At 40.4% G+C, this 14,925-nt stretch overlaps 1 protein-coding gene across 1 annotated transcript in view; it reads right to left on the bottom strand.

Moving 5' to 3' along the window:
* sdk1a (sidekick cell adhesion molecule 1a) overlaps nt 1-14,925 on the bottom strand; it is a 744,722-nt gene that overhangs the window by 372,459 nt on the left and 357,338 nt on the right. Inside the window, exon 5 of the mRNA XM_072268711.1 lies at nt 8,243-8,376. Coding sequence (XP_072124812.1) covers nt 8,243-8,376 — 134 coding nt within the window. The remainder of the gene's footprint in view (nt 1-8,242; nt 8,377-14,925) is intronic.

The raw sequence follows: 14,925 nt of genomic DNA on the forward strand, positions 1-14,925 counted from the left end.
TTAATGGATTGAAGTTGTGATTTTTTGCAAAGTTATCCACACAAACTGAACAGCTCGACCAAAATAGAAGTAAGATTTATGATCGCACTGATACAGACTGCAAACCCATTTAAGCATTATACTTTACTTCAAAGAGCCACGTGATTCAGAAAGTAGATATATTTAATGCAAATACATATGCCAACCCTAATGAATGACAGTCATGCATGAAGTGTGCATGGTGGTTTTAATGAGGGCAATTAATTCAAACAAATTGACTAAATTTCTCAAAACAACCAGATTGTGGTTAAATATTCATTCAGTTTGCTGGTGTTGGAAGCCAAATTCGCAACCTGTTAACAGATAGATTCATGCTCGGGATTGCTCATACGCTGTGCACCTGATGTCAACCAACGTCTAGCAATTTGTCTTGCCGAGACGAGAAGGAAGCATAATAAAGTGAAATATTAGCCCAGGATATTCATCCACTGGACATCAAGTAAATAAATTACATTAGCACAGCATTATAGGTTTAATACCAGAAGTGCTCACTTTTTGCAGGGGTTCAAGTTGCAAGCTCATACAGCAGAAATTCACGGCAAATCTTCAAAAGGGAATGGAGTGAGCTTCTCGCAGCCACTGATATTGACTGAAATTGAGTGAAGTGAATCTGAGAACTGTTAGGACTCATTATAATGTCTTTGAGGTCAAAAAGGAAATATCACCAATTATCTTTATTTTCCCTGAAATGGTCCAAGGTTTGCAATTAATGCTTTTTACCTCTCTCAGGGGGGATTACATGACTGCTGGTCGATGGGGAGCATTACGGGGTCATGATATTTGATTGCAACATGACTATATGGGGCAGGCTTAATGTATCAACTATCCCTACACTATCCATCATTTCCATTTGTTCATCTAATTTGTTCATAATTCAAATCATTTTAATGAGCAGTTTTGGGGCTTAAATACACATCAACACATTGAGCCCAAGATGAAAGGGAGAGTTAAATAATTAATCTAATTGCATCTTTACAAACTAATCAAGTGTGTTCCCATTAATAAAACTGTCAGAGCAGCAGATACTTCAGGTCAATTCCTTGGGGAAAAAACAAGTTTTGGAGACAGATAACAAAGTGCAACAAACTAAAACTGAGACACCCAGCCAAAAAACCACGGAGGGAAATAAAAATTATTAAATGCAATATTAAATCCCAAAAGCTGTGAAGTCTCCACATAAAAGACGAGGTGCTGTTTCTCAAACATGTGTTTTATATTGTTGGATCAATGCAAGATAGGGAGGATAGACTGTGGCATGGAGTCAGAATTAAAGTAACATGTGACAGAAAGCTCAACGTTTCTCTCAGGGACTGAATAACAAGTGCTGTGTAAAGCAGTTTCCCAAACGTGTGCCTGCTTTCTCCACATTGTGAGCATGCGATACAACACATGAACTGGAAGATGATCGAGTGAACAACTGCATGAGCACACAGATATAGATTTGTTGGGTTATTGAGTTCCTTGTGATGGAAGGAGAATCAACAATGGCAGGAGTTGCATTTTCCAAGGTTGCACGGCCAAGTGCAATGAGAAGGGGAGTGGTTGAAAATGCCTCCTCTACTTCCTGCAATTTCCCCTCATTCTTCTCTCCTTCCAGCCAGATATTAGTATTTCCCTTGTTCTTGCTTTCCACCAAAGCACCATATAAATCTTCCAGAATGTCAATTACCTGCAAAAGGATCCCATCATCAGCCACTTCAGCTCAATTACCCACTCCCCCCACCTTCCCTTTCAGCATTCCAAAAGTATCCTGCCTCGTCCATTTTTCCATCTCCATCCACTACTGCATTCCGACAGTTTTAAAAGTAGTTTTACCACGATAACTTTGATCTGCACCTCATCACAGATATTGGACCTATTCTCTCCACTCCTCCTCTTCATCGCTGAAACCTGTTTGTTTCCTCCCTTTTCCTATTCTGATAAAGGATCATTGACCCGGAACACTGAATATTGCTTACTCCACTGATGGTCCTGAGCTGCTGAATGCTTCTACCATTCTTGTTTGGCATTTCTTTCTTAGAACAAAGTTAAGAATCCCTGACTGAGAAGAGAGATTGCTAAGGTTCCCCCGCTATCAGAAATATTACTTCTATGTTAAACACTACGTTTAATAAATAATAAAGGGGTCAAATGTTGGGCTGTAAATTAAGATTAATTTAATGGAACCTCAAAATTATAGAACAACATGAAGAAGCTTATCCAAGCACCCAATCATAAAACCCCAAACAAATCTTCTGTTCTTCAGGCCTCAATCTATGAAGACAACCCACCTCTGGCACACCATCTCCATCCCCTGGCAACCTGAACTGAAGTCCCAAATATATAAGGTCATAGGAAATAGGAATGGGGCAGATCATTTGTCCTCTCTACTTTTCTGTAAGATCATAGATAACCTTTCATCGAAGCATCACTTCCCTGCACCAGTCCTTGAATTCCCTTCACATAAAAAGTATCTATCTCTGCCGTGAACATACTCAATAAGTAAGATCCATAGACCTTTGAGAGGGATACTACTGAAGAAATGTCATCCGCTGAGAGAAGCAATTTCTTCTCATCTTTGTACTGAATCCTTTATTCTAGACAAGGCAGCCTGGGAGAACAACACCCTATATATCCTCTTTTATACATAAGTGTTATGCATGTTTCAGTAACATTACCTCTCATTCTTCTAAATTTAAGAGGGCACAAGGCCAATGTACTTAATCCATTATCCTAGGAATTAGTTAGGTGAACTTTTCATACAGCTCCTTTATATCCTTCCTTAGGTTAGAAAATGAGATGTGTCAAGTATTTCCTAGACGTAGTTCCATCAGGGCTCAATCCAAAGTAAGCAAGGCTTCACTTCTCTATTACCTAAGTGTTGACAAGGAGCTTCCAGTCCCTGTCTCTCTCTTCCCCAACTACTTGAACCCAATTCAGCCCTAAGCAAGATACCCACAGTGCCTATTCAATTGTTCACATGGCTTTGGGTTGCTTGGGGACATGGCAGTGACTAAACAGAAATGTTTCCCAGGAATTTGGTAAGAATAGTATCGAGTATGAAATTAGCAGCTGAAGAGAAATTTAAGGATTTTGATATATTTGCCTTTTCTTAGAAAAGTTACATAGATATGATCACAATATTTAAAGAGCATAATTACCTGCTGCTGAATTAACTTGTCTTTATACATCAAATTCTTTAATCACTGCTGACAGGAAATCTTTATAATGCAAATAAACTATAATCTCTTAGAAACTTAAACAAGTTTGTGTCTTAAGTCTTTTTATGGCATGTCATTGATATTTTTTAAATGAAATTGATTAGAAACTGCAATAAAATACACCACAAACTATTTTCAATCAACAAATTATAATGATCACAGATAAAAGTTTAAAATGTTAGCTGAGGCTACAATAAATATTAGAACACAATTACTCAGAAATTCAATTGCATAACACTTTCATTTCAAGGTTATATAACTGAAAATCGTACCACATTTAACTCCACAAATTCAAACTGCTGCTCTTAGGTGAGATACCAAAAGAATCCCAACTAATTACACACAGGATAGTATCACTTCTTGTAAAATGCTATTTTTGGAGAACCTAGAACACAATACCTTACCTTGCTACCTCTATAGCCAGGTACTACAGGAAAGTTTGATCTTCCCAATGCATTGCCAGACTGAGAGGTCCATCAAATAAGTCAAATTCTTATTTTTCAACTTCTTCCCCCACCAGATCAACATCTCACATCATTCAGTAATCAGATGTCTGTCTCTATGATACTCTGAGTTGAAGGCTCATACCCTAATTTGCTCCACATTGGTACCAATATTTCTCTTTGACCATAACCACAGTTCGAAGTAGATTATTATCAAAGAACACGTATGTCACCATTTTCTTGCTGGCATACGCAATACATCCATTATAGATTAATAACCATAATAGAATGAATGAAAGACTGCACCAACTTCGGTGTTCAACCAGTATGCAAAACACAACAAACTGTGCAAACACAAAAATAAAGAAATAATAAATAAATACGCAATAAACATCAAGAACGTGAGGTAAAGAGTCCTTGAAAGTGAGACCATAAGTTATGGCAATATTTCAATGATGGGGCAAGTGAAGTTCTGAAGTTATCCCCCTCTGGTCAAGATTGTGATGGTTCAGGGATAAAAACTGTTCAGGAAGCTGGTAGTGCGAGTCTTGAGGCTCCTGTGCCTTCTTCCTGATGACAACAGCAAGAAGAAAGCATATGCTGGGTGGTGGGAGTCTCTGATTATGTATGCTGCTTTCCTGCATCAGCCTTTTATGTAGATGTGTTCAATGATGGGAAGGGCTTTACCCGTGATGGACTGGGCCATATCCATTTTTGTAGGATTTTCCATTCAAGGGCATTGGTGTTTCCATACCAGGCTGTGAAGCAGCCAGTCAATATACTCTCCATTACACTTCTATAAAAGTTTAAGTTTTACAAGCTATTCTGTATCTTCACAAACTCCTAAGGAAGTAGAGGTGCAGCGATGCTTTCTTCATAATTGCATTTATGTGCTGGGCCCAGGACAGGTCCTCAGAGGAATTTGAAGTTGCTAATCCTCTCCATCTCTGGTCCTCCAATGAGGACTGGGTCATGGTCCTCCTGAAATCAATAATCAGTTCCTTGGTCTTGCTGATTTTGAATACGAGGATGGTACTGTGGCACCACTCAGCCACGTTTTCAAACTCCCTCCTATATGCTGGTTCGTCACCACCTTTGCTTGGGCCTATGACAGTAGTGTCAATAAGTATGGCATTAGAGCTGTGCTTAGCCACACAGTCATAAGTATAAAGAGAATAGAGCAGGGGACTAAGCACGCAGCCTTGTGATGCACCTGTGCTTATGGAAATTGTGGAGGAGATGTTGTTGCTGTCTATTCACTGGTCTCCCTGTAACAACCACGGACTGATGCAGGGTCTGAACGGGATCAGAAGTCATTCTCGTGAGTATGCACGTTGCAGCCAATTAGTGTTTCATTGTAGTGGTATTTAACTCCCTTCCTCTTGTTTCAGTCTTGTTCAATCATGACCAAATGTACAGCAATGTCAAAACTCCCTGCCTATCTTTGTCCTTGTCCCAGGAAAGAAAACGTTACTCAGACTGACCCTGTAAAGAAGTGGTATTTATTTAGTACTCATTCCCCCTAGTCAGCCTGTCCACATACTGTGACAGGAATCCGTCCTGGACACACTTAACAAACTCTGCCCCATCTAAACCCTTGGAATTAATCAGGTGCCAAACATTATTAGGGAAGTTAAAGTCACCCATGATAACAACCCTGTTATTTTTGCACCTTTCCGAAATCTGCCTCCCAATCTGCTCCTCTGTATCTCTGCTGCTACCAGGGGGCCTATAGAATACTCCCAATAGAGTAACTGCTCCCTTCCTGTTCCTGACTTCCACCCATACTGACTCAAAAGAGGATCCTGCTACATTACCCACCCTTTCTGTAGCTGTAATAGTATTCCTGACCAGTAATGCCACCTCTCCTCCCCTTTTTCCGCCCTCTCTATCCCTTTTAAAGCACTGAAATCCAGGAATATTGAGAATCCATTCCTGCCCTGGTGCCAGCCAAGTCTCTGTAATGGCCACTACATCATAATTCCATGTATGTATCCAAGCTCTCAGTTCATCACCTTTCGAAGACAGCTAAGTACTGGATCACTCAAATGATCTCCAAACTGTAAATCGCAGGCTCTAACTCTAACAGTCCCAGAAACACATACAAGGAGAAAAACAGACTTAAAAGTAGTAAAATGCATATTTTCGTGAGCTATCTGGAAGATGTCGACCGAGGGAGCGTTGTACTCTGGTGCCACCTTGTCCAGAGATTTAGGGTTTAATTAAGTGTGGGCACGTGGCCAGGTGGTTAAGGCATTTGACTAGCGACCTGAAGGTCGTGAGTTCAAGCCCCAGCCGCGGCAGCATGTTGTGTCCTTGATCAAGGCACTTAACCATACAGTGCTCTGCGACGACGCTGGTGCCAAGCTATATCGGCCCTTGCCCTTCCCTTGGACAACATCGGTGGCATGGAGGGGAGACTTGCAGCATTGGCGACTGCCGGTCTTCCATACAACCTTGCTCAGGCTTGCGCCCTGGAGAGTGAAGACTTTCCAGGCAGAGATCCATGGTCAAGCAAGACTAACGGATCCCTTTTTTAACATTATAAAAGGAACCATCTCTTAATCATTTCCGTTAAATAAAAACATTTAGAATTTTGAAGTCAAAGATTGGTAAAACCTGTCACTAATGCTTGATAATAAACCCAGACCACACCATCTGTTCCATCTCCACCAGCTACTATTTTATCCAACCCTACCTCAACTTCCATGCTCATCACTGAAACTCCACCCACCACTTGTTTTCCCATTACAACCATCAGATACTCAAAGTACCATATATTTACCCAACCATTGCAATCCCTTCCCAATTGCACTTCATAATCCTCTCTGCCCAATATGCATCATCTACCAAACAAATTCTCTTTTCCTATCCCTGACCCCACCCCTACTCCTCCAAACTCCAATGATAACTAGAATTACCCCTTATGGGTTGGGTTAACACCTGATTCTGCTTTGACGCACAACCTCTCCAATGCCTGTTTCTACTTGAATGCTTTCTGAAGAAGGCTTTCCACACTCCAAAGCCTTCCTGTCCTCAAGCTACCAATCACAAACAGAAATAATGCAATTAATTTTTCTAGGACATTTGGGAACTCTGTCCTTCAGAGTTTCCTAAATCACAACAGCATTCCCACACCGAACTTGCCTTCAGGCTAAAATAGAGGCCATTAAGTATGCAGTCTTCAGTCAGCAATTAAAAAGAAAGACAGTATATTCATTGCTTGTAAGCTTATTATTCTCAAACTTTGATGTTAACAACATAAACACGCAGATGAATGCACTTAATGTACAGTGTACCCTTAAACCACTGTGCCAAAAGCAATCACTTCAGATTTCAGCCTTTTTACCAGCCTTCACCCAGTGGGTTTTCCAAAGTCCAGAAATGTGTAGGTAAGTGTTGAAACTAATACAGGCATCTTCAAAATAATATGTCTTTGACCCAATGGTTTTCTATAACAGCATCAGGTTTTAAATCTGCCCCCTTTAAAACCTAGGTTAGATTCAATGACTATTTCATACTTGAACCTCTGTCATTACTTCCATAGGTTCGTTTATTTTTGGAACCAAGCTTAAGCCAATGTTAGAAATAATTCAGAAAGTGTGTACCTCGGGTGGTTATTTGTTGGGTTGCATTGCTGTAGTCCCCGCATTGGATTCTGTAGACCACATTAGCCTTGTCTGCATCAGATTTCCTGCAAATATCAGGTTAGCCAAACTGGAAGAAAACTATCTACAAGGATCCATGAACATCAACCGCCTGTAAAGTGGCATGGCCGACTCTCCCTTGTCTCTACCCATGAAGACTGAGAAGGGCGCAAATTCGTCTGGGCATCATGGCGCAAGCAAACGCACGGCATCCAAGGAATCAAATTCAAGTTTATTTACCATTCAACGATACATGAATACAGCCGAATGAAACTGTTCCTCTGGAGCCTATACCGATACTGATCCACGAAGAGTGCGGAGGTGCAGCAGTAGCCGGGATGCACCCAGCACATCTTTAAGAAAAAAGCTGAAATAAACAAGCTAATTAATTAGGTGCCGCCCGGCATGTAAATGTCGGCCCAGATCAGAGGTGACGTAATCGGCAATCGCCTTTGATCTGGGCTGACATTTACGTGCCGGTGGCGCCTAATCAATTAGCTTGTTTATTTTGGCTTTTTTCTTAAAGATGTGCTGGGTGCGTCCCGGCTACCGCTGCACCCCTACATGCTTCGCGGATCGGTATCGGTCTGTGGCCTGGAGGTTGGGGACCACTGATATAACCAATCAGCAGAAGGATCTCCTCCCAACATCACAACTGAGTTTCTGAAATGCAGCCGATCAACCAATGGATAAGTACATAAAGGGCAAGCATTTGGAGGACACACCACAATCAACAGCGAACTGATGGTGTCTCATCATATGGTGACAAAACCTTTGCAAGTAAACTGGCTAGATCAGAGAACAACTCAACCCAACTGTAGGCCAATGTCTCAACAGGCTTTGTGCAGACAACCGCAGAACACCTACTCTTACTAAGTAAAAGAACAAAATATTTATATATTTCCACACTTACTTGAAATGGTCAGGAAGATAAATGGACTCGTCTTATTTTCCCCATTCTTTTCATTGACTGCTTGTACATAGTATTTTCCCGTATCTGCCGCAGCCACCGAAAGCAGTACTAAATGATTGTCAAGTGTAATCGCACTGTTAAAGAAAAACACAAAACAAAACATGAGCATGGTTAACCCAATCTTCCATGAAGTCTTTCAGAATTGTTAAATATAATTCCAACAGCTAAATAGCATAAATTATGCTGGGAATTATTGGATGTTGAAAATTCACTCAAACTCCCACAGACTGAAGAAAAGTCTCTTGACTTTCAATGTTGTGCAGGAAAAATGCAGCCTTGTTACACTAACATAACATACTTATAACCCAAACGTTTTCCAACTGCAGAAAATGTTTATCAAAACAGTAGGTGAAAACTGTTTGGAAGATGGCAAGAGAGCTACCTGAACACACGAAAGAGCCCAATAGTTCAGCTCCCACCCAAAAGACAAGACTTTCAACAATATCACATTCACCCAGTATCAAATCGGACTGGTGCTCTAGATTATGCTTTAATCAGTACATGTTTGTCTGGCAGCTAAATCAAGTAGACTTCCACAAAAAACTTTAACGGAAATCAAACACACGACAAATATGTCACCTCTGCTTAACTTAATTGTTTAATTATCCAGGTAAATGCTAAGAATTTGCACTTCATTCCTCAACTTAGGAAAAGACATGAATATTAAGAATACAAGACCAAAAGACAAGGAACAGAATTAGGCCATTTGGCCCAACGAGTCTGCTCTGCCATTCCATCATGGGTGATTTAATATCCCCCTCAACCCCATTCTCCTGCCTTTTCCCCAGAACCTTGCTACCCGCATCCTACGTAACCTCTGTATCTAATGGGTATATTATATGCAGCCAGTTCTTTGAGTTTTAAGTATGAATTCCTATCAATGTAATATTATCCCGTTACCAAATCAGAACTTGAAACCTCAGAATTTATTCTAAGAACTTTAAATCATCAGTGGAATCAGCCTTGATGTAGCAAAGTAGAGGGATTGACAACAGCGCACATTGGCTGCAATGTCCTATACCAGGGGTCGGCAACCTTTTTGCCTCTGTGGGCCGGATTGTGTATTAATGAGTGGCCGGTGAGCCAGATAAATGCCATAAAAAACTTGAAATATGGGAATTATCCATTTAAATACATCTAGTTATGTTTTGCCTCAAATTAATGAATAACACATGCTAGAAAATCATTTGTCCTTAACCAAGGATGCCAATTAGTAATCAAAGAACTCAGTTTAGTTTTTCTGCCCACCATTGCTGGTGCCCCATCAGTTGTGATGCCAATTAGCTTCAACACATTAAGTTTCATTTCTGACATCATTTTCAACAAAGCTTCAAAAATGTCTGCTCTAGTAACTGTGTCCTTCATAGGAATTAATTGAATAAACTCTTCAAAAGTTTGAAAACTTGAGGTCACTCCTCGCAGAAACACTGCAAGTTGAGCAGTCTCTCAAGTCTGTACTCTTCATGAAGACAAACCTTCATCTTTTCTGCAATACGTTTTGAGACTTCGTAGCTGGCACGGGTATTTCCTTCATTTTCACTGCTTTTTCGGCACTCAGCATCTACCTTCCTGCATCTTGCATTCATTGCCATTGGAATTGTTTTCTTTGATTTTATTTCAAAACGCGCGTTATTCAACAAGTATTGTATCACATGTAAATATCTGGACATTTAGCATGGATTTCCTGTTAAAGCATAGTGACATTGTTTCTGTTTACAAATTTGAACGATCCCATCTGAAAACCTGTGCGTGCATGGAGAGTATCTAATACATATTAATAAGGTAGTCTGCTTTCCCGTCATTCGCATATACCAGTGTTTGGTTTGGAACAAAACGGAACCTGGGGCTAGTGTAACAAGATGCCATGCAGGTCCATCAGTGTGGTCGCGTTTAACACTCAGGCTATGTTCACACTACGCCGGATAATTTTGAAAACAAAGCTTTTTCTCTTCGTTTTGACCCTCCGTCCACATTGAAACGGCATTTTCATCCCCCGAAAACGGAGCTTTTCTAAAACACTCTCCAAAGAGTGTAAATTTGAAAATGATTGTTGTGCGTTGTAGTGCGAATGGGATAAACAGAGAGATTTAAAAATGCTGTCATGACAACACAACAACAATGCTTTTTCTGCTTCTGCTTGGTACTGCGCAAGCACTGCCAGACGGCTGTTATAACGCGCAGTTGGTGTGAATGGCATGAGTGTTAAATTGTAAAGTGAGCTTTTTTGACTAGATCCCCTAAAATGATTTGATTGAGTCTATCTTTAAAAATATTAATGTCAGAAATACTGCGCGGTCTGGCAGCAGAAGATTCCACTCTCTTGTTGATCTTGGGTACAGGACGGCTTCATGCATGTGTTGTTTACTTTATTGTCTACGTTAGTAGTTTGTTTGGAGTTAAACATCTCCACGTTCTCCACCGCTCTGCTGACTTTGTAGTCGTTTGTAACTCACAGAAACAGCTCAACTTCATTGCCTGTCTAAACAAAGAAGTCAAGTCTGCTTTTTCCTGCAGAGGTTTTCATGGTATTCCTCGAAGACATTGTCGAAAACTTTCTTTCGCTGTTGTTGTTGGTACTCTAGTTTTTGACCAGGGGAAATAGCACAATGCCGCCGCGGAAACGTAAATATTATACCGTTTCCTCTTCGCTTGTTTTCTGTAGATGTGTCTGCACATGCCCAATAGGAGTAGATTTGCCCAAATACCCGTTTTAATGTGAACAGAAATACTTTGAAAAACACCTAGTGTGGACGCCTGTCATTTTCACTCAAAACCGGCGTTTTCAAAATTATCTGGTCTAGAGTGGACGAAGCCTCAGAATAAGGAAAAATCGCTCGTGGGCCGGATAAGTATAGTATCTCAATATTTGCTCGTGGGCCGGTCAAAATAGGTTGCCTACCCCTGTCCTATACTCTTCCAGGGCTGTGATGGGCAAATGGTAAATCTCACTCTCAATTTCTGCTATACTCTGCTAAAATACCGAACGTTTATAAACTCTTCCTTTGAGACAACTTTTTTGTGCAATTTCCAGCAGAATAGATCATGTGTAAAAACATGACCAGAAGATCTCCTCTGGCATTGATGCAGTTGTAGTTCCACATATGCCTGTATCAGCACGTGACAGTGAGCATACTCTGAAAAAACTGGATCATGCTCTCATATCAAGATCAAGGTAGAACTTATTATATAGCATTTCGTCCACCTCTCCAGAATTTCTTTACCAATTCCATGCTTCTACCCTGCGGAAGCAAGGCAGATGTCCAGATAGTAATCAGTGAAATTTGAAAAACAGTATACCCTTTATGTTTTATAGTTTCAAATCTAGCAGAATATACAAATCTAGCAGAATAAGGGCCTGAAGGTCAGCACAACAATGTGGGCCGAAGGGCCTGTACTGTGCTGTACTACTCTATGTTCTATGTATGTACATTTCACAACTTTCTGAACATCTCATGTCACAAACTTTAGCAGAGGAATTACTGATATGAGGTTTTTGGGGCACTCTGTCACTGTTCCATAGAAGCTTCCATCCTCTTCATCTTCAATTGCTTCCTTTTTATGTGGCAGATTTCAAAAACTTGCTTATTGTAATTCTTAGCAATTCAAAATAAGAATAGAGAATCAGAATGTATGTTTGTTGCTATTAAAAATAAAGCAAACCCTAATCCTTCTATCACATCTTCATGAAGTGCAAGTACCCCTCCAGAATGAAGTAGCGAACCATGAGGATCAACATAACAGTTAAAAATGTTTTCCCAACCAATGACTCATTCATTGGATCCCCGGATCTATGAATCTCACAACCCATTCACAATACTCCAACATTACTTACTGTTCAAAATGGGAAACATGGCCTCAAATGGGCCCATAAATAACAAACATAAATATTATTTATTGGATGGCATTGGATGTAGCAGAAAGGCTGAATGTGATTGACATCATCACCCTGGTAACTTTTGGTTCAAATTCCAATGATACAAAACAGCCCTTACATCATTGTCATTATTTCACTCTGCGAGAAGTCTGTTTTTGGTCACATACCATTGAAAGTCACTATTATTCTCTGGAATTTCTAAGGAACCTTAAAAGCACTGCAGAACTATTCACGAAGTACTTCGCTATTATCACAAGGCACCTTGAATTTCAGTGGAGGGACAAACTAGATAGATTGAAAGGCTTCTTTCATTCATAAACAACATGATCTACATCTTCTAGTATTTTAAATGCCTTGACTTAATACAATATTATTTTCATAAATATGTCTCTGATGGTCTTTTCTTAAAAGCTAATGCCCTAAAGTCATTCTGACCTCTCTAGCACATTAATTCACATGCACTTGATAACATTTTAGTTTTACAACTCACTGTCATCTATATCATATGTATTTATAACAAAGCATTAAAACCACAGCAAGATTTAATGACCTGTCGGCTTGACGTAAAAATATTGACTGCAGCCAATCTATTGAAATTAAATTATTTTGGATGTCCAAGTGTAATGTGTGGTAAAGATAGATTGAGAACTGTCAAGAAAATCTTTGGCAATCAGATGTTTTATTTGAATCAGATATTCCATTTAATCTTTTTTTTACTATGGGTTTTTACAAATCTATATAAGCCCTAAGATGAAAAATCTGAAGTGAAATATAGATTAAAACTAAAATAGGGAAACTTTCAAGTCATATGCTAGAACACATGGGAGATGTTCGCCTAGGTACAATTAGACCAGTGGTCCCCAACCTCTGGGCCGCAGACCGATACCGGGCCGCGAAGCATGCAGGGGTGCAGCGGTAGCCGGAGTGCACCCAGCACATCTTTAAGAAAAAAGCCAAAATAAACAAGCTAATTAATTAGGTGCCACCCAGAAGCCAGTCTTCATTAGAGGAACTGAGGTGGAGAGAGTCAATAACTTTAAATTCTTCAGCATTAAGGATCGACGTTTCTCTCTCTGAAAAGTGTCAGAGGATCTGTCCTGGGACCAGCACGTAACTGTCATTACAAAGAAAGCACGGCAGCGTCTATACTTTATTAGAAGTTTGTGTAGATTCAACATGTCACCTTGATCCTGACAGCCCTGTCTTTTCAGCCTGTCTGGGCTGGCGTTTAAATTGACCAAACAATGGAACAGTTAAAGGCTCCAGCGCCCTGAAAAGAGGAGTGAACATCGCATAGAGCAAGTGAAATCAGCAATCGCCTCTGATTTGGGCCGACATTTACGTGCTGGGCGGCACCTAATTAATTAGCTTGTTTATTTTGGCTTTTTTCTTAAAGATGTACCACTGCATGCTTCGCGGCCCGGAGATTGGGGACCACTAAATTAGACAACAGAGAATGATAGTTAAACCAGTTAACAAATGAGGCAAGAGAACACTAAACAAATTAGATCCTGACAACAACCGGAGACCACTATTTTTCCAAGTTTCTAAAATGCTGTTATTCTTCTCAAGGCATCAGTGTTGAAGCCATCATACAGCAGCTGTTCATAGATTAAATTGCAGGGGAAACTGCCTTTCCCCTGAGTGAGGTAAAGACAATGTAAAGGGTGCTTTATGTCACTGCAAATTCAACCAAACCTTCCCAAGTGATGATGCCATTCCCCATTCACAGCAGAACTGCAGGCAAAATGGCCGATCCCTGTGTTACACTCCTTTTGTAGCACCGTACAGGAAATTAAGTCAAATTCTCCCAGGGGTGCCAATCACTACACACTCCTGGAAAACGAGTGCAGGACTTGACTGGAACTGTAAACTAAGTCCCATAAATTGTTTTGATCCCACAGCCAGTGAGAGGATATATATGAAGCATAAACCTGGGTAAGCACATTCCAGGGCAAAATAAAGAAGGAAAATAAAAAGAAACAAGGATCATTTCCTGGTGAACCTGCTGCATTAAGTAAATCGCAAGATATATTGCAGCATCTTCCTTTGAAACTCAGTGGACAACATCAGAAATTCCAGTAGAACAACAAAGGATTGGAAATTTTAAGGCTTGTCACTTCTATTACATTTAGAGATGCGCCACTGCCGGCCCAATGAGCTTCCACAGCCCAACTATACCATATGACTGATTAACCTGCTAAACCATCTGGCTTTGGAACGTGGGAGGAAACTGGAGCACACAGAGGAAACCCTCGTGGTCATGGGTAGAAAGTAAAAACTCCTTACAGACTAAGTCGGCAGCAGAATGGGACCCGGGACACTGGTGCTGTGTCAGCGTTATGCTAACCACTATTACATTACCAGCCCACATTGATTTGGAAGTAATAAATTTAAGAGAAGGGAAAAACCAAATGGGAGAATGCCTACTCTGATCACTAGCTTTAAGCATACTGGTATTTGGAGACAGAGGGGTGAATTTTGATCTCCTGCATCATCAAATGCAGAAACGGTGAGTAAGCTGGCAGTCACTACTCCTGGATCACGTTTAATTGTCAATAATGAATACCCATGAAGAGAGCCAAATGAAACAGCGTTACTCCTGATCAAGGTGTAAAACACAGTACCAACTGTCATACACAGTAAAACGCACATATAGCACATATCAGATTGCAAGCACATACAAGATACCAGTAAAAGATATAGTTACACAAAAAAATAGAGTCCAAGACCCAGAGTCCATGAACGT

The sequence above is a fragment of the Mobula birostris genome, chromosome 9 (assembly GCF_030028105.1).
Source record: "Mobula birostris isolate sMobBir1 chromosome 9, sMobBir1.hap1, whole genome shotgun sequence".
Classification (NCBI taxonomy): domain Eukaryota; kingdom Metazoa; phylum Chordata; class Chondrichthyes; order Myliobatiformes; family Myliobatidae; genus Mobula; species Mobula birostris.